This window comes from Engystomops pustulosus, chromosome 10 (assembly GCF_040894005.1).
Source record: "Engystomops pustulosus chromosome 10, aEngPut4.maternal, whole genome shotgun sequence".
NCBI classification, from domain to species: domain Eukaryota; kingdom Metazoa; phylum Chordata; class Amphibia; order Anura; family Leptodactylidae; genus Engystomops; species Engystomops pustulosus.
In genome coordinates, this window is record NC_092420.1 from 58,568,866 (window position 1) to 58,595,725 (window position 26,860).

The 26,860-nt window shown below is 40.3% G+C and overlaps 1 protein-coding gene across 4 annotated transcripts in view; it reads right to left on the reverse strand.

Moving 5' to 3' along the window:
• Positions 1–2,951: 2,951 nt before the first annotated feature.
• SLC35A3 (solute carrier family 35 member A3) overlaps positions 2,952–26,860 on the reverse strand; it is a 36,258-nt gene continuing 12,349 nt past the window's right edge. For 2 of the 4 annotated variants that reach the window (XM_072127167.1, XM_072127168.1), the window contains exons 2-8: positions 14,974–15,178; positions 9,948–10,102; positions 8,837–8,959; positions 7,628–7,799; positions 5,818–5,936; positions 4,518–4,651; positions 2,952–3,570 (exon numbers count right to left, since the gene is read on the reverse strand). In XM_072127167.1, the coding sequence (XP_071983268.1) occupies positions 3,480–3,570; positions 4,518–4,651; positions 5,818–5,936; positions 7,628–7,799; positions 8,837–8,959; positions 9,948–10,102; positions 14,974–15,160 (981 nt within the window). In that variant the 5' untranslated portion in view covers positions 15,161–15,178 and the 3' untranslated portion in view covers positions 2,952–3,479. Of the gene's footprint in view, positions 3,571–4,517; positions 4,652–5,817; positions 5,937–7,627; positions 7,800–8,836; positions 8,960–9,947; positions 10,103–14,973; positions 15,179–19,799; positions 19,925–24,609; positions 25,167–26,860 lie in introns of those variants that run through there. The other 2 variants (XM_072127166.1, XM_072127169.1) reach the window with 2 other exon arrangements.

Below are 26,860 nucleotides of genomic sequence, written 5' to 3' on the forward strand. Positions count from 1 at the left end.
CTGTGACATTGCTGTGTGCATTATGCCCATTCTGTGACATTGCTGTGTGCATTATGCCCATTCTGTGACATTGCTGTGTGCATTATGCCCATTCTGTGACATTGCTGTGTGCATTATGCCCATTCTGTGACATTGCTGTGTGCATTATGCCCATTCTGTGACATTGCTGTGTGCATTATGCCCATTCTGTGACATTGCTGTGTGCATTATGCCCATTCTGTGACATTGCTGTGTGCATTATGCCCATTCTGTGACATTGCTGTGTGCATTATGCCCATTCTGTGACATTGCTGTGTGCATTATGCCCATTCTGTGACATTGCTGTGTGCATTATGCCCATTCAGTGACATTGCTGCGCGCATTATGCCCATTCAGTGACATTGCTGTGTGCACTTTGTGACATTGCTGTGTGCATTTTGTGACATTGCTGTGTGCATTTTGTGACATTGCTGTGTGCATTTTGTGACATTGCTGTGTGCATTATGCGACATTGCTGTGTGCATTATGCAACACTTATTTGGTGAAGTTGGCCTCTGTAAGTGCACAAGGAATTGAAGCGATTCTAAGAGCCGCAGCTGTCATGTGCGTGCCATACTAAAACACAGCATTGTTTGAAGACCAAACCACGCTCCCTATGGCACAACGTTTTACAACACCCTACATGCTCTCTGCAGTCAGGAAATACCTGTTTTTTTTTTACATGATTCGTCATGATTCGATTTGGGTCGAACCAAATTTCAACAAATTTACCCATCTCTAGACGTCACTAATCATTTTGCCCTTCTTTTCATTCGTCAGTGTCCCCTTTCAATCGGTCAATAATCCATCATCAGTATTGCTAAAGCCAAAAACAAACAGGAGATGACCAGTTAAAGGGATATTTGCATGTCCTCTGTGTTCTGTAACCACTCCTGCTTTTTGCTATCAATCGTGAGGCTTTTCATTCCTTCTGACAGATGAAATTTAAAGGAAAACTAAACATAGTGGCAACGTTATAGAGCGGTGAAGGGTGAAAACAGCATTATGGAAATCACAGGATGTTCTAGGAAGACATCGGTCAGCTGGCAGCAGCACGAGTAGGCCGCACAGTGGCACAACTACAAATTATGTAGGTGGCAGAAACATGGTAGGCCACAGAGTGGCACAATGACAGTGTGTGGAGGGGGCAGCAACTTGGTAAGCCATAGAGTGGCACAATGACAGATTGTGTAGGTGGCTGACAATTCCAGTCCCTGGTAAAGATGGTAGGAGGCAGATGGAGCAACTGGCAGATGTGTGGCATCAGGCGGGTGGCAGAATCAGAATAGTGGCTGAGGCAGGTAGTTAGAAACAAGACTCATTTCTCATTGTTTGGGGAAGGTGTCATGGCTGAACTGAACACTGGCTCTGGCCGGGTAGCTTCTCCAATGCAAACTCTGCAAGTTGCACCAACGCAATAAGTTTGGCTGCCCAGAAGTCCAGGGTCCAAGAGGGTGGGGAGCCAAAACTCATCCCAATGCCGGATGTTGAGTATTCAGCTGCCACTAGGCAAAGCACCATGCTGCAGGTGATCTGCTCAGGTGACTTTGAAGGACTCCCGGCCTCCATCTCTGCTGTATACTGCCACAGTGCTTCTGGGTCATCTGCCTCGTCTTCTACTTCCTCCGGATGCTCCTGCTCCTCCTCTCTTGTCACCCGAGTGGAAAAACCACTGATTTCACCAAACTCTTCTCCAATGTCCTCCTACTCCTCCTCCAGTGCAGCCCCCACCGGACTCATGTGGCCATGAGATGTAGTCTCCATTTCTCCAGTGCCCTGACCAGACAGATTTTGCAGCATGAGTTCCAGGACATGAAGCAGTGGAATGACATTATTCATCCCGCAGTCCTGGCAATTGACAAATAACGTGGCCTCTTCAAAGGGCCTGAGCAAACGGCAGGTGTCACGCATGAGCTGCCAGTGGCTGACATCAAAGTTACACGGGGGAGTACTCCTGTCCGCTTGCATAATCAAAAAATCATTAATGGCTTTTCTCTGTTCATACAAGCGGTCTAACATATGGCTGGAATTCCAACTTGTGGAAACATCAGACTATGTTGGGGGAAGCCGTTCTGACGCTGCAACACGGGAGGGTGTGCATGGCTTTGTAAGAATGGCTGAAGTGCATGCACAGCTTCCTGGCCATTTTTGAATGTCTTGCAGATGGGAGGAAGACTTGAGGAACTTGTTGACTACCAGATTGAACACGTGCGCCATGCAGGACACATGGACCATTCCTCTTCGGTGCAGCGCGGACACCATGTTCCTCCCATTGTTTGTCACCATCGTTCCTATTTTCAGTTGTCGCAGAGAAAGCCACAGATTGATTTCTTGATGCATGATGCGTGGCAAGAAATCAATCTCCTGTGTGACTTTGTTTGCCCAGGCAAACCAGGTGTACAACTGCGTGACACGGCTGCGTCCTGCACATGTGGTATGATGGAGCAGCACTTGTGGTGGTGGAGAAGGAGGAGGCAGACACTGGCGCAGGAGCAGCAGTTTGACAACGTAGAGGAGAAAGCACCAGGCTCCCGTGGAGGTTAATAGTACAATTCTACACCATGCAGGACCTTTATGTATATCTTCTCCTACTTTCATGGGAGTAGGGGGGATCGTGCACAATGCATGGTCATGATAAATCCTCCCATTGATATCATTTAAAGAAACATTTATCAATCTCAATTATTGCCAGTTTTTAGATACTTTAGATACTGGTGCCCCAAAAGGGATCCATCACAAGCAATAAGGGCATAAATTGTGTCAAAAAAATTTGCTTTTCTTTCCAAAATAAGGACATTTCTAAGTGGTAGTGTACATCCAAAAGAGAAATCTTATATTTGTTGTGGATTTTACCTAAAACCTACTGCATCTTGAATTCATTTCTCATATATTTTCTGTTCCTTGAGCAAATGGATAAACAACCTAACACAAGATTAGATAAAAATGTATTTAATTTCCCTTGTTTCAGTCTACACAATGTATGACATTCCCACTCGCTAAGACAGTGATTCATTCACATATATACAAAACACGTCCACTGGTATTCTTAGGTCTCTTCAATAAAAAATTGTTGTGGAGCACAATATCCAGCTACAAGCTGCACCTATGCAGTAATCTGAGGTCAGACGCAGGTGGGAATCCCAGCCCAGAAACCACCGTATTAAATATCTCCAATAGAAGAAAGACAATATGATATACCTGATCAGGTGAGTCCTGCGCAGCATCCCCAAAACATAAATCAATGCCTCAAAGTTCAAGTATCAACAATATTTATATATACATAGCACTTTTCTTTTAAAATAAAATAGGGTCCATCACAAGAAAGAGCAGCAATGCCTTGGCCAGCTGTTTCTTGGTTTTCAGCAGCATATGTGGCTTAGTTGCCTTTGTACAGCGCTGCTCACTTCTGAAGCAGCAATGGGGGCAATCCATACACAATGTCACTGTATTTATTGCAGCCTTCATGCTTTCACTGGGTTCACAGATGGTTTGGGGTCATAACCGTAAAGGAAGGTAGCAGAAATCACAAATATTGCTCCCACAAAGAAAACACTGATAAAAGAAGAAACAAAGAAATATTTTAGGTTAATTTATATCTTTAAAAAAAAAACCCAAACAAATACATTTAGACTTCTTTCAGATCTTGATATTTGGATATATTGAGTATGTACACCATGGAAGCTCCCATCACATTTGCTGATTATGTACATAGGCAGACGGAGGCCTCCATTTGGTCTCCCTGTGCTCAGCATACTTCACATCCAGGAAAACCTGAATGAAAAGGCACAGCAGTCTGCACTGTGTCAAACTGCTTCCAGCTGGAGAGAGAAGTACAGGCAGTCCCTGGGTTACGTACAAGAGGTTTGTTGAATTTGTATGTAAGTCAAAACTGTATATTTTATAATTGTAGATCCAGACAAAAAAAAATTTGGCCCCAGTGACATTTGGAGTTTAAACATTTTTTACTGTAATGGGACCAAGGATTATCAATAAAGCTTCATTACAGACACCTTACAGCTGATTATTGCAATCTGGGACTATAGTAAAGCATTCAGAAAGCTTCACCAGAGGTCAGAGGTGTATGTCTGTAATTATGGGTTGTCTCTAAGTCAGGTGTCCTTAAGTAGGGTACCACCTGTATAGAGTAAACTGAGGCTATAATACCCTATAGCGGGTGGATGCCACTTTATGACCTCCGCTGAGCATACGCTGTGAGAGTTTCCCTAGTGATGTAACTTTCTAAAACTGCTGGCTATGTTTACTCCTCCTCCCGCAATCAGGGGGACATATCCCTCCCAAAGCAAATGATATATTCCATTGTATAAGCACACAGTGGAATCCACGGCTGCCCTCTGTTGGAAGAAAATGTTGGGAATCCTCGGGACATGTCCCCGGGACAATGGACAATAAAAAAGGACACATGTGAATGTAAGCTTATACAGATTTGTCATGTCTTGATACCTTTAAAAAAAATGTTAAACTTGGTAAAATAAATATACCTGGTAGGGACAAAGTCTTGCAACCAAAAATAGGAGATCAGAGTTGACAGGATGATTGAAAGAGAAGTTGCAAATCCCTTCAAGATGTTGTCAGCGTATTTGATGACAGCAGCCACAACTAATCCACCTAAGGCCTAAAAATGATGAAGACGGAAAATACACATTATCATCATGTGCTATAGCAATTGCAAAGCATGAAAGGAAGAAAAGATTTAAAAAAAAAAAAAAAGAATAAAGTAAATATAACATAGTCTACAAATTTCCACCAACTTGGATATTCAACCCCTTCCCGCTCCCCGGCCGATATATATAATTTCTGATGTCACCCTGTTGCAAAACCAGGTGACAAAGCTAGGTGGCTGATGAGGATCGCTAGGCGATACCAACCCGCTGACATCACAGGACCAATTTGATTCCTCAGGACCTTCTCCTCTTCACTTGTAACAGAGCAGGCAGAGACATGTCTCTGCTCTCTGCCCGCGGCACTCACTATGGCGTCCCAGTGTGCACTGCAGGCAGCGCGCTTGGAAGTGTCTTTGCCCACTCTGTTCCAAGTGAAGAGAACAACAGAGAAGAGCCGTGCGGAGCATTGAAAGGTGAGTATTTAAGTTATTTTTTTATACACCAAAGGTCTGCAGGGAATTTAATTACTGGGGGAGGCTGCATGGGGTATTTCATTACTGGGGGAGGCTGCATGGGGTATTTAATTACTGGGGGAGGCTGTATGGGGTATTTCGGTAGTGAGGGAAGGCTGCTGAGCATTATGTTTCCGGGGGAGGCTGCATTGGGCATTTCATTACTAGGGGGGCTGCATTGGGCATTTCATTACTGAGGTGCTTGGGGCATTTCATTACTAGGGTAGGCTGCCTCGGTATTTTGTTATTGAGGGAAGGCTGCTGGGCATTACATTACTCATGAAGGCTGTAACCAATGCATACAATACACTGCATACTATACAGTTCAACTTCACTTTAATAATAAGACCGTGTTCCACATGGTGTTTGTGTTGTGTTTGAAAGTGAATCACACAGACTCCTCCTGCGATCACCTATTGAAGTAAGATTGCTTTTACATTGTGCTTAGTAAAAGGTCACGTGTGAACGCAGCCTAAGGCTACATGCACACAATGGTATTTTCTGGCCGTGTGCCAGCCATACCAAAACGGTTTTTTTAACAGGTAGCACACAACCCTATTGTTTTCAATGAAAAATATGGTTATCCATCTGATTGAGCACACAGCCTTGTGCATGTAGCCTAACTGGTGCCAAAGCTGCAGAATATAAAAACGTCATATTACTACCTGAAGAACCACAACTGTCCAAGTCAGATTGTTGTATCCTTGAAAGAATCCTCCTTTTGAGACACTATCTCCGTCATAAGCATAGACTCCAACCAAACCAAATATACCACCAAAGAAACCTGCAAGGAAGATAAAGAGACTTATTCCACATTCATTGGTTTCATATATTTACATATATCTCCTGTCACAGAATAAGTGATACATGTCTAATCATGGATGTATGGGGGGTCCTGCAAGTCCTTGTGGCATTACCTTCATCCCAAATCTATGAAGCGCAGGAAGAAACCTCGTCTATTGCTCCTATAACTTCTGAGGATCTCAGCTCAGAGGATAAGAAGGATCTCAACAACACAAGGCAGTTTAGTTGGACCTGTAGTCTCCCATTCTGTGAGTTTCTAGCAGTCATTTCCCATAAATATGGGATAGATGTCAATTAAGGCAAAACCCTTCTAATATTTTAATGCATTATAAATTTAATCTACTAATATATCTTAATGGTAAGCATGTATTACTGGGAGATATCCAGGAAACATAAAAGGAATGTGTCCGCAATCTTGACTCATTGGGAGGCCTTTATTATGCCTCATAGAAGCCTGTGGAGGGTTACAGTACAATTCTACACCAGGCAGGGACCTCTATGTATATCTTCTACTTTCACCGGAGTAGGGGGGATCAATGCATGGTCATGATAAATCCACCCATTAATATCATTTAGTGAAACATTTATCAATCTCAATTATTGCCAGTTTTTAGATACTTTAGTTACTGGTGCGCCAAAAGGGGTGTATCACAAGCAATTAGGGCATGGCCTAAATTGTGTCTGACTTTTGTGAACCAACTAATACTATAATCTCCTATGAAGCACTTTAAAAGGAAACATTTACAGCCATGTCCTAAAACTATCTGCGTAGGTTATGATGTTCCTCACAATTTGAATTCTGGAACATTGTGCTAATAAGCCAGGTAACACCATAACAAGTCATTGTTGAGAGATTTACAAACTTTAGACGGCTGTCCCTCCCAACATCCCCTGCCACGTCAAGCAGATAGAATTCAAAGCTGCTGTCATACACAGAGGTGTATAGAGGTGTAACTGGCTCCGTGCCTCATTTTGCTCACACCTGCCTTCATGCCTGTACGAGACGAGCCGTCTGACTAGGTGTGGTGTTTAGTCCGGATTAGACTTTAGCCACATTACTATGTCAGTTTTCTTGTGAAGTCATATAGTATAAATGCAGTCAGTTTTTCACCAAGTTTAAAAAAAAATTGAGACAAGTATCGCAAAATGGGTTGTGCAGGGTTTAAAAATATTTTTTAATAAGGTTTGGGGGACTATACGAACAGTGTCTTTTTTCTGACAAAAGCTTCTTGGCTACTGTGTATCTTAGTCAACCATTCCAGCTAAGGCTGCATTCACACTGCCGCAAGGGGGACGTATATACGGACGATATATGTCCCCCATAGGCGGCAATGGGCGCACCGCGCCCTACGGGAGAGGTACGGTGCCGCACGTGTGTAGAACATGTCCTATCTTTCTCCGTAGTACGGCGCCGTGCGCTATATGTTCTTATGGAGAGGGGCGGGGGTGAGCTGCGCTCACCTCCTCCTCCTCTCCCCGCGCGCTGCCGTTGCCTGCAGTGCTGCGGTACGGCCGGCGACGGCAGTGTGAATGTAGTCTAAGAACAGTCTAAGGTGAAAGCGTCTAGCAGAGTACCAAAGCTTCATCTTCTCAGAATTGCAGTGCACCATAAAGATTGTGAATTGGGGTGTCTTTATGTTGTAAATGTTATTCATGTCACTGTGTACTCACCAAGCTGTATATTTCTAATCCACACAGACTGCTTGGTTTCTTTAAGGATTTTTTCAAAGTAGACACCAGCAAAACCACTTGAGAAACATGCAGTGAGGACCGCCATGAGACCCATGAAGCGCGAACCGGACGATACATCCTTAGAAGGAGCAGTGGAGGAATCTGTGGGCCACTGTGTAGAAGGAGGAAGTTTGCACTATGAAGTAAGTGTCTAAGCAAATTTTATAGATTTAGATATACATATACATGTATATATAATTACATACACACACCCACAGTGTCAGTGGAATATCTTGTAAAATATGAGGTCGAAAAACTAAAACTAAAAGCCCAAAGGCTTTTTGTAATGTAAAACCCTAACCAAAACTATGATCAAAACTCATCTTTACAATGACACAGTTACCATGGTTCTAGAACTAGAGATAGACATTTGAAGTGACACTCACGCTTCACCTTGTAAAAGTGAACACAGCTCATTTGCATATTACCCTTAAAGGGTAATACTTTATGGGCAGACAAGTGAGTTTTAACATAAAAAAGGGAATGCTAGAAAACCTATTTCATACACAGCCTGAGGGTGTGGTTTATGTAAGGCCTCCTGGCTATGTGCACAACTGGGTGTAGCAAAAAAATATACTATCAGGTATCCATTACCTTATAGAAAGGCAGTCTATTCTATTTACAGCAAAACAGAACAATAGAGAATAAGGATATTGCAATCTTTACAGGCTTAGATAAACACAAATCCTTTCTTCTAGAAACAGGGTCACGCCTCTGCTACAATCCAGCTGCACACAATGTGGAGAGGTGTGTTACTGTGTCTACAAGAAACCAGATGCCATCTGCTTAGAAAAAATTAAGTTAAAATGTTTAATAAAATAAATAGTTTATCTTACAAGTGAAACACAATTTAGGAATTTTTTTCCACCGGTCAGGATTCCAGGAAAAAAAAAAAAAATTAAGGTATACAATTTTCTGTATATGGTTAATGGGCAGTGCCACATATGTAGACAGTGGCAGGAGTATAAAGCTAAAGAGACGGGGGTTGATGGAAACGACTGCAGGGGGAGTTTGTTGGGAAATTGAATATAAGAGTCGTATATATTGACAGTGAATTTGGTAGACAGAGTTGCATTCATTCTGTATACTATTCATTCTGTATACTATAAAATAGTTTATCAAACAAAACATTTATTTTTTTTACTTTACCTGGACAAATGTTACTCCGAGCATAAGAATCACTAGAGAAAGCCACTGAAACTTTGTAAGCCTTTTTTGCAACATGGACACAGAGAATAAAGCAGTAGTGAGGATTTTGAGCTGATAGGTGACCTAATAAAAAGAAAATATACAGTAAGACAACAGTAAGTCAATAGGCTCCTGTCACAGAGGCGGATGTAGCACTTGTTTTCTTTTGCCACATTTTAAAGTTGGCTGAAGTCGGAATACTTTAGCAGTGCCATGAATCTTTCTAAAGTTGAAGTTGCGATGCATGTCTTTTTTTCCTGGTCTCTGATTTGCAGGGTTTTTATTTTTTTGGACTTTTTAGGTGATTTAAGGAATAAGAATGGGTCAGTTGTACTCCGTTTGCACCTAAAATGTCTCTCACATGGTCCCTATTTAACACCTTTGTGACCTCTGGCCATTGGCGCCTGAATGTCCAGGTCAATTTTTGATGTTCTAATCTTTAAATGGCAATATCTCTGGAAAAATGTTACATATCAAAACAATTTTTACTTTGCAGAGGGTGCAAAGTGAAAGTCTCCTGCAGCTTCTACATTCTGCCTCCAGTTGAAAGGCTGGAGGAGGACACAGTGCTGTTTAATATAACACAAATTTTTTTTTTCGTAGTGCCAGGTTCAGGACATATGGCCGTTTGTAGCTGGCCACTGTCATGATGTTTATAAACATCCTTTCTGCACGGGGCATGTTCAAATAGGATGTAAATAGCCATACGTGAAGGGTTCTGAGATGCACACAGACCACGTTACATCACAAACTTAAGAAGAGACAGAAGGCACCCAAAAGGTGATCTGTGGGGAAGATGGGTGTTAGTTCTCCACCACCCTCCATGCTAATTAAAGGCATAAAACCGTTTACATTTTTTATATGTTATAATCTATCTGTGGAATAATTAATCATTTGTGACTTATTCTTCAGATATGATAAATATAATATGATAAAAAAAAGATTTTATGCTTGTAATTGAATTCACTTTTGATATGAATTACCTTCAGGACGTAAGAAGTCTATGGTCTCCTGAGCTTAGCATTAATTTGGAATAATATTTGCCTTTATAATATGACCTGATTATATTTACCTGGTAAGTGGCTGCATCCAGGTTGGACAGTGCGACATAGAGGAGGTTATTCTGCAAGGTGTAGATCACAGCAGGTATGGCGAGCTTCAGGGTGTCAAATGGTTTATTGATGATCTCTTCATGAAGGACTCTATTCAGAGCTCGTACACTACAGCCTATAAAAAGAAATTGAAAGCTAGATCAGGGTATCAAAGAAATAAACCATCATATTACATAACTGTGAAAAGATACCTCAATATACCATATATATATATATATAGTTATCATTGTACCGTAAAACACAGAGTCATAGATCATGCCATAAATATGCCAGTCACAGGTTTCTATGACTTCACAAAGTATGTACTTGATGAATTGATCACTAGTGTACGTACAAGGGTCTACAAGTGCCAGCTACAACCCACCAAATATTTAAGCTCTCACCCAAAATGGATCCTAAATCACCCTTTTAGTGGTGCACATGGACAGGTCCGGAGCTCAACGCACGGTAGACAAAAGCAAGGAAATGATCCATCAGTCCAGCACGGCACGGTGTAGGCTTAAAAATCTCATATGTTTATTCTTCATAAAATAACACTCACAGTGAAACACAGCTTTAAACGTCACAGTCTGTGACGCTTAAAGCTGTGTTTCACTGTGAGTGTTATTTTATGATGAATAAATATATGAGATTTTTAAGCCTAAACTGTGCCGTGCTGGACTGATGGATCATTTCCTTGCTTTTGACTTTTTAGATGGGCGCCGCCATCTTGATTTAGATTGTGACGTCATTAGGGAGCGACAATCTGCCAACATGACAGCATCAATTTGTTATAAGACCTGAGACTATAACAGATCTTCAGAAAATTTACAATGTGCCAGTGGCACATGGTAATACATGATGTGCAAAATCCACATATAGGGGGTCATTTACTAAGGGGCCGATTCGCGGTTTCCCGACGTGTTACCCGAATATTTCCGATTTGCGCCGATTTTCCCTGTATTGCCCTGGGATTTTGGTGCACGCGATCGGATTGTGGCGCATCGGCGCCGGCATGCGCGCGACGGAAATCGGGGGGCATGGCCGAGCGAAAACCCGACGGATTCGGAAAAACCGCCGCATATAAAACAATAAAAGTGTCGCTTGGGACGCGCTTACCTTCACGGACCCGAATCCACCGCAGAGAACGCGCCGCTGGATTGCGAACGGACCGGGTAAGTAAATCTGCCCCATACTGTTTTATAGTAGAACCAATCAGACAATATACGGTTATAGTACCCTAAGGGGTCTGAAAAATAATATAATTGAAAAAACAGGTATTGCCATATCCCAAATTGTCCAATCTATCAAAAAATAATAATGTTTATTCCCTCGTTAAACCCGGAATGGAAAATACAACCAAATCACTCTGTACACTGATGTATGAAAAATTTATTAGCAAAACAAAGACATTTGTGTACAAAAAGTTTTAATTTTTTAAATATATATTAAAAAAAAAAAAAAAAAAAGCATAAAAATGTGCCATCCAAAAATAAAGGAAACATGTCACTTGGGGTGCGTAGAGAAACCCGTAAAACCAACCCCACAAGAAAATGGCCAAATGTCACCAATACTTTTCACCGCATTTAGAATTTTTTCCCACTTCCCAGTAGAAGGCATGTTATGCAGGAAACAATCCCTCACACAGCTATTCACATGTAAAAATAAAAAAAGTTATGGATTTTTCAAGGTGGGGTGTGAAAAATGGAAACACAAAAATAAAAAATGGCCAAGTCATTTTGGGGTTAAAAAAAATAAATAAATAAAAGTCTGCGTGCAGTGATCCATTGAAAGTAATGAAGTTAGTGCTACTGTGTGCTGTCCATTTCATTGTGGTGAACATGAGCCTCTAAGGGAAAGTGTCACCAAAAAATGAATTATCTTTTAATAAATTGTTTTATGAAATCTACCATCAAAATCTTGCATGATAAACCATAGACACTACCTCATAGACCCACGCAACGTGACTGTGGTAATCTTCTCATATTTATTATCCATGGTCTCCTTCCTTCTTATATTATGCTAATGAGGTAGAATGTTCCTATCTTTCTATAAAGAGTACTATATCCTGCAATTCTCGCTTTCAATTTAAGAATAGACTGGAATTTGCTAATTCTGTAGGGGATTTCTATTCAGCAGTCACCTCATTTACATCACAGACAAGTAGAAACATAGGATTACAGAAGATAACACCACCTTCTATCTGCACAAAACAAGTATGGAAAACTCTCCATAGACCTGAATAAGTAGACTATGGTTACTCCAAGACAGTGTTACTAGCTCATTGTTACAAATGAGACAAAAGTGTATATAAATGTATTTATACATTTAAATGTATGACAAATGAAAAAAAAAAAAAAAATCCCACAATCATACCGCCCAAGGAATAAAGTACAGGTACCATTTGGAACGCACAGTCTAAGCCATAAAAACTGGAATTTTTTTTCAGCATCCCAGTAACCGGAAAATGAAATGCTGTCACTAGGAAGTACAATTTATTACACAGAAAACATTATACGAATGCCCATATGAGAGTCGTTATAGAGGAGGAAGAAGATTGAATATGATTTGGGATCAGTGGAATTTATAATTGGTTTAAAGATACACGCTATATATTTCCTTCTCCAGCACGGGGGATGGGATGGGATGGGAGAGTAGAAGGGGGGGGGGAATGATATTGTAATTGTTATATTGTTGATTGTTGAATGGACATAAACTGTGATGGAGAATTAAAATGCTACTGGCCCATTAATCAGTCAGTTGATTTCCTCCGAGCGGAGCAGACACAGGACAGACGATGGCCGCTGGTCACATGTCCACATCACATGTCCTGCACCTGCCTGGGCAGATCATGTGATCACCACTAAGTTTGACTGCAGTAGGTGTATCCAGTATGGCCTGTGTTGTGGTAAGACATCACCTCACTGATGCAATGTGCAGTGAAGGAAGCTACACATCATTACTATGGTAACAGAGCAAGAAAATCTGTTAGATCATTACTAGGAGCAGAGCATAAGAGGGAGGAGGAGTTACTGAGAACTAAAGGATCATGGAACTTGTAGTTTCCAGTGGCGGCCATCTTGGTGAAAACTCTGCATACTTTAGAGAGGCCATAACATTTGTAAATCATAAAATCAAACTATTTAAGCTCCATTTTGTGACTAATAACATTGAGTTTTGTTATATACATTTATTTATATCATCATGGGCTTTTGTATCAGACGTTCATATTCCTGGATTACCCCTTTAATTCCCGCATTGAGAGAAGAGGCACTGGCATGGGATCTTCAGATGTGAGTCATCATCAGACTCACATCCTGGTAAGTATCAGAGTTTCTCTTTTTTACTTTTTAAAATATAAAAACTTCAAAAAAGTTGATTTGGGACAAGGAAGAGAGCAAGATACCAGTGGTGGGTTGTATTAGGAAGTTAATGCTAGAATGGTAGGATCTGTCTTTTTTTGTTTTAAATTTGTCCTGAAGATATGACCCACAGAAGATTATATATGAATAAGCTAATAGTAGCCAAAAGGGCGATAAACCTTTTTTTCTCTGGCTGTGTGATAATAGAAGGCCCCCCTCAGATAATATATTCTAATTCTCATATAAACATTTGGGGGCCATATCTTTTAAAAATATAAAATTTTTGTGACAGATCCTCTTTAACCTCTATGGGGGGACATGTATCACTCTTATTGATTCCTTTCTCTTTTTTCCTGTGCAACTTTCTGCAGTTTTGGACTTTTTCGGCACAGAATCAAGCAGCGTACCAAAGTTAGCTGCCTCAAGGATTTAATGCAGTGGCCGCATATCTTTATAGCCGAGTTGTTTACTCAAGTTGTGAGACTTTTGAGCTTGGAACTGTCCCATTTTTACACCTAATACAGAGCAAAACAGAGCATGCTAGACAGGACTTACTTTTGGTAAACTACTACATTGGGACTAAAAAGTCACACCACAAAAAGTCACAAAAGTGAGACTAAACAGGCAACTCATCACTTGTATCACAAAGGGAAAACAGTTAATACACATTGCAATGATTAAGTAGGCCAACTTCAGGAAACTTGAAAAAGTGGCAGCCGAAAAACGATGAATCTATCTATCAACAGCATTTGAAAGACAGCGGTGCATTCAAATCATCCCCTTTCCCAAGAATTGATATAAAACTAAACAAAACAGTAAAAATCAGAAACAAGATATATAATCGCCACGTCCCAAAATGGCCAATCTATTAAAATATAAAAGCGGTTATTTCCGGTGGTGAACCACGCAGCGAAATATAGCAACCAAATGATCAAAACACAACTTTTACACCATTTTACATAACATAAAAAATGTAATAAAGAGTGATCAAAAGGTTGCATAGTCGTCAAAATAGTAGCAATGAAAACATTAGCTCATTTTGCAAAAAAAATTACACCTCACACAGGTCCACACACCAAAGTATGAAAAAGTTATTCGTGTCTGAAAATTGCGAAACAAATTTGTATTTTTCGTACACATTGTTTTAATTTGTGAAAATGTATTAAAACACAACAAAACCTTTATAAATGTGGTGTCACCGTGATCTACCGAACCAAAGAATAACGTAGACCTATCATTTAGAGCACAAAGTGAAAGTCGTAAAAATCAAGCCCACAAGAATTTTTTTTACAACTTCCCTGTACAAGGTATGGAATAATAAATAACGTCATTGAGAAGTAAAATTCGTTCCGCAGAAAATAAGCCCCCACACAGCTCTATACATGAAAAATAAAAAAGTTATATACTTCTGAAGGTGTGGAGTGAAAAAAGGCTGCGTCCTTAAGGGGTTATGAGCTTAATTTCCCCCTAAATTCTAACTGAATCTAAAAGAATACATCAGGTTGTATCTTCTAACAGAACATACACTAGTTGAGGCACCAATTAATAAAGAGCTGTCTATCAAGCTACAGAATACACAAAATATTGCCTCATCATGTAATTTTTATCATCATTGTGGATCATTTAGATTTGTTGATGTACTTACTGTTGTCTTTATATACCAAAAAGATGCAGGTTATGATTTTCAGCACTTCTGCGGCCACCACAGCAGTGGAAGACAAGTATCGTGGTCCATCCTCCTTGAGCGTGCGAGAGTAGCGCATAGTCAGGACTAAGCTGGTGGTCTGAAACACTAGGATTCCCAATGAGATGTACTTCAGGTGAGATCCCATTGTGGGTTCGGGACTCTTCTGTAAGCAGGAAGAAAAAGGAGAATAATATGAGGACCTCTTTTCTGTAGCCATCTAGAAAATGAATGTGTCTGGCTGTAGCCCCACAGGATAAGATTAAGCAGGGACTGGCTCATTCCCTCTATCTTTTTATCTACTGAACTACTTAGCATTTTTAGCCACTTTCAGCCAATTACCCACCTAACTGGCTTGACGATTAATCAGCAAGTATACAGTTACGTCCTATTGTATGGGAGCCAGGTATTTTACATACGTTCAGACATTCCAATGGGGTGGAGGTATAGTGTGTTTTAGGTCAAGGAAAGGCTATATTTAGATTATGCCTGTGCGGTATTATCAGTTTCTAAGCAGTAACATTATCAATAGGGGAGGTTTAATAAGTTTATGTGCAGTTGCCAAAATAAAAAATCCATTGAAAAAAAAATGGTTCACATGTCTAATATAAAAGGAGACCTGGAAGTTTGCTACATATTGTCTAAATGTGAGGACAGTGCTCTTTTACTATACAGGCAGTCCCCGGGTTACATACAAGATAGGGTCTGTAGGTTTGTGCTTAAGTTGAGTTTGTATGTAAGTTGGAACTGTATATTTTATCATTGTAATCGCAGCCAGAACTTTTTTGGTCTCTGTGACAATTGGATTTTAAAAATGTTGGGTTGTCATAATAATCAATATTAACACTAAAGCTTCATTACAGACGTCTGTGATAACTCTTTCAGCTGATTAATGTAGCCTAGGACTAAAGTACAATAAATTACCAATATCCAGAGGTCCGTTTGTAACTATGGGTCGTATGTAACTCGAGTGTTCTTAAGTAGGGGACCGCCTGTACATGTATATATCTATTACTATAATACTATTGAAAGGTCTTGGCCCAAATATATGAAAACTGGTGCATCTGCCTCACTGCACTTTGCCTCACTAACGTGTACTTCTTCACCGGATAATCCAATAGTGGTGCTCGCTAATAGTAAATCTGGTCTGTTTTTAGGATGTGCACACAGTTTCACCTATTATTTCAGTGCACAGCTTCATGCTGTTGCAACAGAATTGTGACGCAGCTCGGTAATAAATATGGCGCAAACTCGACTAAAGCTACATTCAGACGTTGTATGCCCGCCATACCGTAGTACGGCAGGCATACTTCGGCGCTGTGGAGAGGAACAGGGGATGAGCGCAGCACACCCCCGCCCCTCTCCATAGGCATATACACATGTCCTATTTTTCTACAGGCTACGGAGCGGTACGGTGCCGCACGTGTATGGGGGACGTATATAATGGCCGTATAATATACGTCGGTCATATAAACGTCCCGCATACATGTATGTGAATGTAGCCTAAGCACTATTACACCACTTTAGATGCACAGTGTTGGACATAATGCAACTGTGACACAAAAGTGGCACAAACACTTCTAAATAGATGAGCAAGGTTCAAAAAAGTTCTTTTCAGTGCAAACTTAGACAAAAAACTGGCATAGACACAATAATATATCTGGGCCTATATGTTTCAATTATGGTTAATGTGACACCAGGAACAACTCAATGCTATTCCCTAAAGGCTACATAATGAGAATCCAGGTACTGTTTATGGCAGGCTGTGTAGATAGCAACAGTCCCTTAGAGACTGTAATTTACTACTGTTGTGATGAAGGCTTTATTATGCCAACATTGCTGGTCCTGCTTTACTATTACTAAGGCTCTGACAATTGGAGGAAGCAATTTTTATAGTATATTAGAGAAATTCTTATATTGTAGTTTCTTAAATTGATAATTGATAATAATTTATCTGAAACTAACAGTTATGAAAAGTAGTATGCATTGCCTATTGCAACCTGTCACCAGGGAAATTGTGTCTTCTGGTGAGAGGTTCCCTTTAAGTAATGAAATGCTGTCAAATGCTTTGTAGTGCTTACAGCACAAAAGCTAAAGGGTTAAAAACTTATTATGACACAAAGAGACACTAGTAAGATTTCTAAAAAGAACGGCTGAGCCTTAACGTGCAAACTGGCTGCGTCCTTAAGGGGTTAAGAGACATTTTATAAAATCGACTGTAGCAAATCCGTAAATACTAACAAAATAATGGCAACTTTTCCATTGGTTTTATCTGCTCAATCAAAACGCAACAAAAGAACATCCTTGTTATTTTTTTTTAACCAATATAGCAGTTAAGAAGTCTGTTTAGCTCCAGGATAATGATATCCTTAATTTCCAGATATAAAATATTAAACACGGTCTGGTGGAGACGTAGCTAATGCTATTTACATACCAAACAGTGAGAATATTTATTCTGTGTATCATACTTAATACCATAGTATGCAGGAAGCTTAGTAAAACATTGAAAATCGATAAGGCCTCTTTTTATGCCTTAGCCCTATTCATTAAAATATGTGATGCCCTGCTGACCATGGGGTGGTTAAGAGGTCAGCTGACACATTTAAAGGAAACCTACCACTTGAAGTGGCAGGTATAAGGGGGAACTACCGAGCACCAGCTCAGGGTGAGCTGGTGCCGGAGCTTAGTTTTGTTAGTGTTTTAAACCACAGTATCGCGGTTTAAAACCCTTTTTAAACTGTATGGCCGAAGCTGCTTCGGCGCAGGGGGGTACGCGCTCGGCGCACCATGCGCGCGACCGTGCCCGCGGCTCTCATTCACTTCCTATGTAGCCGCGGGCACGGTCGCGCGCATGGTGCGCCGAGCGCGTACCCCCCTGCGCCGAAGCAGCTTCGGCCATACAGTTTAAAAAGGGTTTTAAACCGCGATACTGTGGTTTAAAACACTAACAAAACTAAGCTCCGGCACCAGCTCACCCTGAGCTGGTGCTCGGTAGTTCCCCCTTATACCTGCCACTTCAAGTGGTAGGTTTCCTTTAAAGGGAACAATCTGAAGCACATATACACTTTACACACATTTGGCCTACAGTTATTTATCCTGACCTCCCATACTTGTCTTGCTGGACCATAAAGTTGTTCTCAATTGCAAGAGAGGAATAAACCACTGCCAGATGGCTTTATCTGTATCTCAACTCTTTGGATAAGAACAGCAGCAGGTATATCAATGTTCATTTTCCCCCAATATTTGTTTTTTTAGGATAGTCAGTGGCCGTCTGGTCCTGATTAAATTGATAGGTTTGACTTAAGTACTAGAAGGCGGAAACCTGTGCAACTGGATGCACAAACTATGCCTCCATATGACATAAGTCTAATAAGTCTATAGCTATGCTCAGCATATATGCTAAAAGCTCTCCTAAGCAGAAAGTATATATAAAAAAAACAAAACAAACAAACGTGAATCTGTCCTAATACAGCTGTTAAATACTTGTTTATCCGGTCTTCATCACACGTGGCCTTCCACGCATACATGTAAGCTTAACTGGATATGCATGTTTACTCTGCTGCTGCTCTTCTCCAGACAGACCGAGGATCAAATGAGAAAATATCAGGTGTGTTCCTTATTTAAATCTATATGCAGTTTGTCTATAATTAAGACTAAATGTGCATTCTGAATTTAGTGACCTGCATTTGTATTATTTTTAGTTCTCATGTACTGACACAGACGTGGTCCGATGTACATGGGGTTGTAAATTAGTTCTAAGCATCTGTCACTTCATCTTTTTACTACAATTCTGCACAATGACAAGAATCCTTCCGCATTCTGCGTGTGCGGAAGGATCTGGTGAAGTGGGTTTGGGTTACTGAGCAAGTGTCACCACCAGCACTGGAAACATCCAAAGGATGATGATGAGAGCAAATCCAATAAGTACTAGGGGAGGGGGGCATAATACATATGTAACTGAAATATCTAGGTGCAGGAGCTTTTTATAATTTTTTTTTATAATTAGATAAACTATTGCATTTCTTTGGGAGATCATCAAAATATAATTATGGGACAATAGAATTTAGACCTTGTTAATGCCAATGAGGTAAAAAGTACGCTGTTATTATTAGGATAAAGTTGCTAAATTTGTAATTAAGTAATAATGACAAAAAAAGTAAACTTACTCAAACAATAGTGAGAACTAAAGTAATTGACATGCCATGGACAGACACTCTTCACACCTTACTCCTTTACCTTCTAAACCTATTTACACCTAAATAAACATCTAGTTAATGATACAATACAACACACAATACAAGGAGTCTGACAATACCCGATATATGCATCGTTTTGTATCCCCATTTTAAATGATCTTGCTACTCTGTGCATCACAATGCATAGTTGGTCATTTTACTTGACCAAGGCTCCGGCTTGACTGGACCCCCATGTTCAAAGAAACTAGTGTTACAATAAATGAGGAGCATTTACATGTGCAGACTTTGAGGCAGGATTCACACACCACATCTCTTATGCTCGTCAGATTTACCATAGGGGCATAGATTGCCTATTAAATCTGTCATATGAAGTTTTGAAAGTCAGATAAAAATCAATAAAGGCACACATTTTGTGCAACTGCTTTTTTATACCATAGAACAGTGATTTTCAACCTTTTTTGAGCCGTGGCACACTTTTTATACTAAGAAAATCCTGGGGCACACCACCAACCGAAATAGCACAAAATGACACTAAAACAGTCACATTATACATATAGTTAATAATTTAGATTCTAAATTTATTTTACTCACTCATTGTGAAACCTGGGCCTGTTTCGATAAACACAAAAGGGATATCCTGGCAGGAATGGTGGAAAGACGCACACAAAGCTCTTCTTCAACAGTTCTCAGTTTCTCCCTGTTTTTAGTATATGGTGCTGATTATTATGTGGCTCATATACTGCAAAATAAAGGGGTACAATGAGAAGTACTATGGCCATGAGGCTCATATACTCCGCATAGGAGCTGGTACTTGTAGTACTCCAGCCTCATGACTATAGTATTTTTCATTGTTATATGCAGTATACTGCTGGAGTACTACAAGTACCAGCTCATATGCTGAGTATTTTGCCAACAGTTCATATACTCAGGCAAAAGCTCATATAGTCAGCATTACTGGTGAGCATTACCTTGGCGGTGGGCAAATGCGGGAGTCTCTCCGCTCTCAGGATGATGTGCCGGCCTCGGTGACGTCATTTTGTCGCACGAGGTTCAAATCTTGCGCATGTGTTATTGTACACGTCTCCTACATTGTAAGAAGCCGTGACTGCGCATCGCTGCACATTGCCGGGAAACAAAACACAGGGGGCACCATAGTTTGGGGAAATTTCCCCGCGGCACACCCGACCATGTGTCGCGGCACACTAGTGTGCCACGGCACACAGGTTGAAAATCACTGCCATAGAATACATGAGACTACACAACATAACACAGACCAGACACGACATAAAACACAGATGTAACAGGATAGGTTGTAAAAGACACAAAACTGGTAAGGAGGGGTGACAGATTCTCTTATAATGTACAGTACGGTATTATTTTCAGACTTTCACTTTGCAATAAAGTGTATTTTACAACATGCATGAGATGGTTGCATGAGATGCTACAGGTTTGTAAAATCAAACAAATGCACTGAATAGATGTTTGAACATCCCTCTCCATCAAAGCAATGAGTTATGCAAACTTATGTTATCAGGAAGGGGAGTGTATCCAAATTCTCCTGACCAGTAAGTAGAATGTACCTGAATGTGACCATGACCCGATCAGGTTATTCAGGGTGAATTTGCATGTTCAGGTTTTTATATATATAGTGTTTGAAGCCAAAGCGTGCAGTTTTATATATCATTTATTTTATTTTTTTCTTTCCATTACACATTATTTTGGCTTGCTGCTTGCACTGTGTGAAAGGCATACTTAGTCCTTGTTCACATTTGTGGTGAAGATCCACAAGGTTTTGTCCCGTTCTGGTAGGCTCTGCTGCACTCAGTGAATGGATCGGACTCTTATAAATTACATACGGTAATTTTTCTCACCTGACAAAGGCTCCAGCCCGGAGCCGAAACGAGTTGTGTTTTATCTTTCTATTAAAAATATTTTATGGATATAAGAGTCCGATCCATTCACCGAATGCAGCAGAGCCTACCAGAATGGGACAATACCTCGTGAAACTTCACTACACCGCCAAGTCCGTCACCGTACTTGAATCCTTTACGCTTTTTATCTCCTTTCTCCTATTGGCCCTGTTGGTGCATGCCCTTGGATCTCCACATCAACGCACTCAACGCTAGCCTTTTGTTATTGTTCACATTTGGAGATTGAACTGCACTTTGAACCACAGTTCAAATGCAATGGGGACCCAATTGCATATATGTTCCTAAATGACAAACTTAGCCTAATTTTGTGTAGGTCTCCCTTGTGCCAACATTGCACCTCTAATCATTAAATGCTAGGACTCCACAAGACATCTGAATGTATACCATAGTATGTGGCACTTTAAGGTATCTGCCCCATAAAGTATATTGTGCAGGAAACCTTGTCTGACCTTTGCTTTATTAACTTCTATTGGACTTGACTCATAAACCATTTCTGTGGATACCCGATAAGAACTTTTTATGGCGAAACTCTATAAAATGCTAGGTGAGGCTTTTATACAGCAGACTTACCAGCACATCCGTTCTTTCATTGGTCTGTAACAATGTTTGGATAGGCGGCATATGTTAAAGTAAGTGTAAAGTAAATTAAAGTGATGGGATACACTAAGCCTCCTCATTGTGACTGCTGCTCATAGTGATCTTTGTTGATATTTGTGTATTGAGGGGTAGATTTTTTTCTTCTCCTTTGTTTTGATGTTTTGTGCTTTGCAATGATTTTGTTGATTATTAACCCCTTAAGGACCTTTAGGACACAGCACAATTTTTAAAATTTTACTAGGACAATAGGAGGCCTATAGTTGGAATTGTGATTTTCACAATTTTTAAGTAAATTTTAGATTAATTGTTTTACTTCATAAGGGTTTTCAAAGTTCTATTTACTAGAAACTCCCCACAAACTTGCCACATTTTTAAAACTGCACCCCTCAAACTATTCAAAGCAGCCTTTAGTAAACTTGTGATTTAAGCATCTCACAAGGATTAAAAACAGAGGTTCTATTTGGAATTTTAAAATTCTGACAATAAAATGATTATTTAGACCTAAAATGTAAAAGTTCATTCAGTTAAAAATGAGAAAACACATCTCAAATTTTGTTGTGTAGTTTCTTACAAGTAGGGCGATACCTCACATGTCAAAGTAAACTACTTTAGGGGCCAACAGCAGAGCGCAGAACGGAAAGAGCGCCATTGAGCTTTTAGAGGGAAGATTTTGATGACATTGATACATTACATATATTATACATTTAGTCCTGAGCTACGAGAGCAGTGAACTGAGCTTTTTACCACCACAGATGTTTTATAGAAAGTATTTCCATTTTTCTGTTTTATACACCATACACCAATATGCTTATAGGATACAGCCGTGTGCTGAATAGACGAGGGGTGAGCACTACTCACCAATGCAACCCGCCCGTACGTACGGGAAAAGGTAGAGCATGCTCTATCTTTTTCCCATCAACAGTACAGTACAGGAACACGTGGCTGGGCAACCATAGGCGTCTACAGAGACCGATATTTGGCCGTATATCAATCCCACAAACATCTGTGTACTAGGGGCTTTGGGCCACACAAATGTTGCCGTATGTTTCCCATTTTGTACGGATTTCATACGACTAGCACAATCAGGTACAAGAGATCAAATATGGTATATCAGAACAAGGATCAACAATAAAGCTTAATTATAGACACTTTACAGCAGATCATTACAGCCTGGGACTAAAGTTCAGTAAATTATCAGTATCCATAGAGCGGCACCAGTGGACACAATGGTCAGAAAGGTCTATCTGTAACTAGAAGTCATCCGTACAGTACATGTCCCCCATGGCACCATAAAAGACCCCTGGAGGATTTATGCCCATTATATAATTTTTTTTTTTTTCCACTCGGGCATCTATAAAGACATCTAAAGATGGCATTTGTTATGAGGTTAAAAGATATAAACAAAATAAACATAGTTTATGGTAGAGGTTGGTCTGAGAAACGTGGTCCATGAGTTGGGCGGCCTAAACCCAGTTAAGATGCTCTAAACAGACGATGTTGCCTAACTCTGCAATATGTAATGGCCCGTTATTCCATCAAAAAAAAGGAATTAATGAATGCAAGTACACACAACTGATACATCTCCCCACAAAGAGACATTGGGGCACATTTACTTACCCGGTCCTGTCATGATTCCCGATCCGTTCTGTCCGACGAGATTCACCAAGATCGTGCGCCCGATATCCTGCATGTGTCCCTTCCCCGCTGAGGTCCGCCGGAGTTCACCTTCTTCTTCCCGGTGTATGTGAGTGCATGTCTTGCGACATAATTTGAATTTTAAATCCTGTGCTTAGTCCGAATCAGTCGGGTGGTCAGACGGCATGAAAGTCGGCGCCAAAATCCCATTGCATGCGCCAAAAACCTCTGTTAAGTGCGGCGCAAATCGGAAATAGACGGGAAACCCGGCAGAAATGCGGTGTGCGGACCCCTAGTAAATGTGCCCCATTGTCTCAACATAAAAAGCAATAGCACCAAAATTAAAAAGCCGACATATCAACTTCTCTTACATCAAGTTACCAAGACAAAACATTTTATGCTGTGCTTATTCTTACTTGGCTTTAGAACAATGACAATGTCAGTATATCCTGTTCCATATACCTGATACGCATCTGTAAATACTAGAATAGAAATCTATTGTTCTAAAATCTTCCTGTTTCTTTTATTCCTTCTAGTAAGTCCCCTCTCACCCATCTATTTATTAAATCTCAGATTTATAGTAAAATATTAAACACAAAATATTAACACAAAAAGAGTCTGAAATTGGAAGAAAGGCCTAATCACTCAGAGCTTTGATGGAGTTTTCTAGGGTAATATATCCACAGAATAGATCCTTAATTACAGATTAGTGGATGGGGGACTGTACTATATGTGGAGAAGACCACAACACAGACAGCGCCATTCTATCTGTAGTGGTCAGACCAGGTTACTGCAGATCAGTTCCCATTAATTTGAATAGGATATGAGCTGTAGCGATGAGTTTAGCCACTACACCGAGTACGGAGCGGTCTTCTACTCTCTGTTTATTAGCTGCTCTGATTTTTAGGGATCTAATATTAGAGATCTATCCTTCGTTTGTGCAGAAAGCCCCTATGTGAGACTTTTCCAAACAAAAAAATCTTTGTGAAGACTTCTCCCCTTATCCAGACTAGTTTCCAGTGACAGATTTTCAGTTCTACCATATACCAGGCATAAAGACTCTCTTCTATTAGAAGAGCGTCTCGTTAGAACACCAATTCTCTATGCAATTTTTGGCGACTGCTAAAATATTTTACCATATGTACTCTATAGAAGCCACAGCAATGCAATAAATATCAATGGAGTCATAAAAAATACATACTGCATAAAATCCCTTTCAATATATAACATATACATACGATTTCCTCGATTTTAGGGTCTTCCACTTCCTCTTTCTCTGGATCACTCATGGTAAGTTTTCTAGCTCTGAAACTTGTCCCTCTTGTAAAAATATAATCCCAGAGAAATAATTCAATGTCAAATTTTGCAGGCTGTCTTATAAGTGTGCATCATCATCCAAGCCAGAGGGGTTTTAGGTTTTTTTTTTTTTTTTAGCTTGTGAAGTAAAAAAACTGTATAAGAGGAGGAGCAACTCTTAGTTCTTCTGCCATGTCATCAAACCAGTGTGTAAGGAATCAATGCGAGTAACAGGATGACATCACAAGCCGAAATTCAAGCCTGGACAGTGCTTTCTAGTCTCCAGAGGTTGGAGTATTAATCCACGGATCTGTTCACAGCAGCACACACTGTTCCAGGATGCAGAGGCTTTCATCCTGCGAGCTATATGTTGGCAGAGGGAAAGTCATCGCAAACAGCAGTTCTTTGTACACCGCATCCACGCAAAGAGTCAACACAAGTGTAACTCTCCCTCCTCTGCTCAGCTAAGCGTGCGCTCGCTGTGAGAAACTACCAGGAACTGAATGATAACTAGCAATATCTAAAAGAAGAAAAAAAAAAAAAAAACACCCAAACCTCCAAACCTGTCCTCCAGGTTTTACAGCACTTTGCTGAATGCGGCTTAACTAGTTATCTAAACTGTAGAAAGGTGTAAGGCGGGGCACTGCGTGCACAGTACAGAGGGTAAAAATAGCGACAATAAATTATGGAGTCATAAATCTGTGCTTAGGAAGTAAAATACAAGTTGTGATGCAATACAATAACATATTTATGAAATAACACAGCACCTTAATAAATAGGTATATTAAATATTAATGTATAAATCTATTCATGAAACAGGGCTAGAAAGGAGTCGTGGCTACAGGACATTAGAAAACAAACTTCAGCCAGTAAAAAGAAAGTCACCTGCCAACTCATTCCTAGTTTGGGATCACTCTTGCTTAGAAAGTTAACAATTACACTGGTAAAATATTTGTTTAAAATAAATAATGTGAATAAAAATAAATAAATGTATATTATAAATAAGTGTAAAAAAACTGTATCTGTAAGTGACCAGCCCTGAAAATATCTACTAAAGGGGTTGTACAGTCAAACACATTGGGCTTAAACATTACCCATAACAATAATCTAAACTATCACTAATTTAATGTTCTAAACAATTCCTAGTCCTTTGTGAGTTATAAAACAAATGTTTTATTGCCAGACAGCATATGTGAACCCCTTAATCTCCAAGGATACGACAAGGAGACTTAATGCAGATCCTAGTCCGCATGCATTCAGCGAGGTCTGTGCTCCGCGGCTGCTCGCTCACATCCACACGTGCGTGAACACTACTGTTTATAGATCAGCCGGTGCTTAAACAGCCAATCAGGGAACAGAGTGTGCAGTGTACACACTGACACAGCTCCGTGGGAGCCAAGGATTCTGGGAGTTGCAGTCTTTCTGCGGAGCGCAGCGGCCACTTTTAGTCTTTATTCTATGCCAGAAGGTTTTATACCCAAAAAAATTGAAGGACCTTGGAAAATGAAAAAGAGAGCAACTAATAGAGATGCTCTGTTTTTCATATTTTACCTAGAACGGCCACACAACCCCTTTAAGGATCCACCCCTTTGCAAGATACTCAGCTCTTCCCCTCCATCAACTTCTATTCAACACAGCCTTCCTTTACTGGTTTCCCCTTAGTGGCCCTGTAAATGTGACACCCAAACTCTTTCATATTTCAGCATACAAAGCTGTGTAATGTATTATGTTTTGCAAGAAGAACCGACTTTTCATCGATACCGTTTTAGAACTGTAAGACCTTTAGATAAATTTTATTTATGTTTTTATTGGATTTTTTCACAATTATATCCCTCACTGTATTTGATAATTACTGCCTCTGGCAGGCTGCAATAAAAAAAAATGCCACATAACAACCATTGTAGCCATTTAGCTGTCATGATAATCAATCAGTGCCCCCCCAATGATGTCATGTGCCACCGCTGTTTAGGAGTAGTGGTCCCCAGCAGCAATTGCAGCAGTAAATGGCAGATTTGGCTATAGAATACAGCAGACACCTGCCTCAGCTCAGGCGTCGCTGCTGATGCCAGGGATTGGCCAACACAATGAACATGATATCATCATCATCAGGCATCAACATAGGTGTAAGCGACAGAGTCTGAATACAAAGCTACTACAGGCAACCCAGGGGATCCCATAGAGGACTGCCGGGTT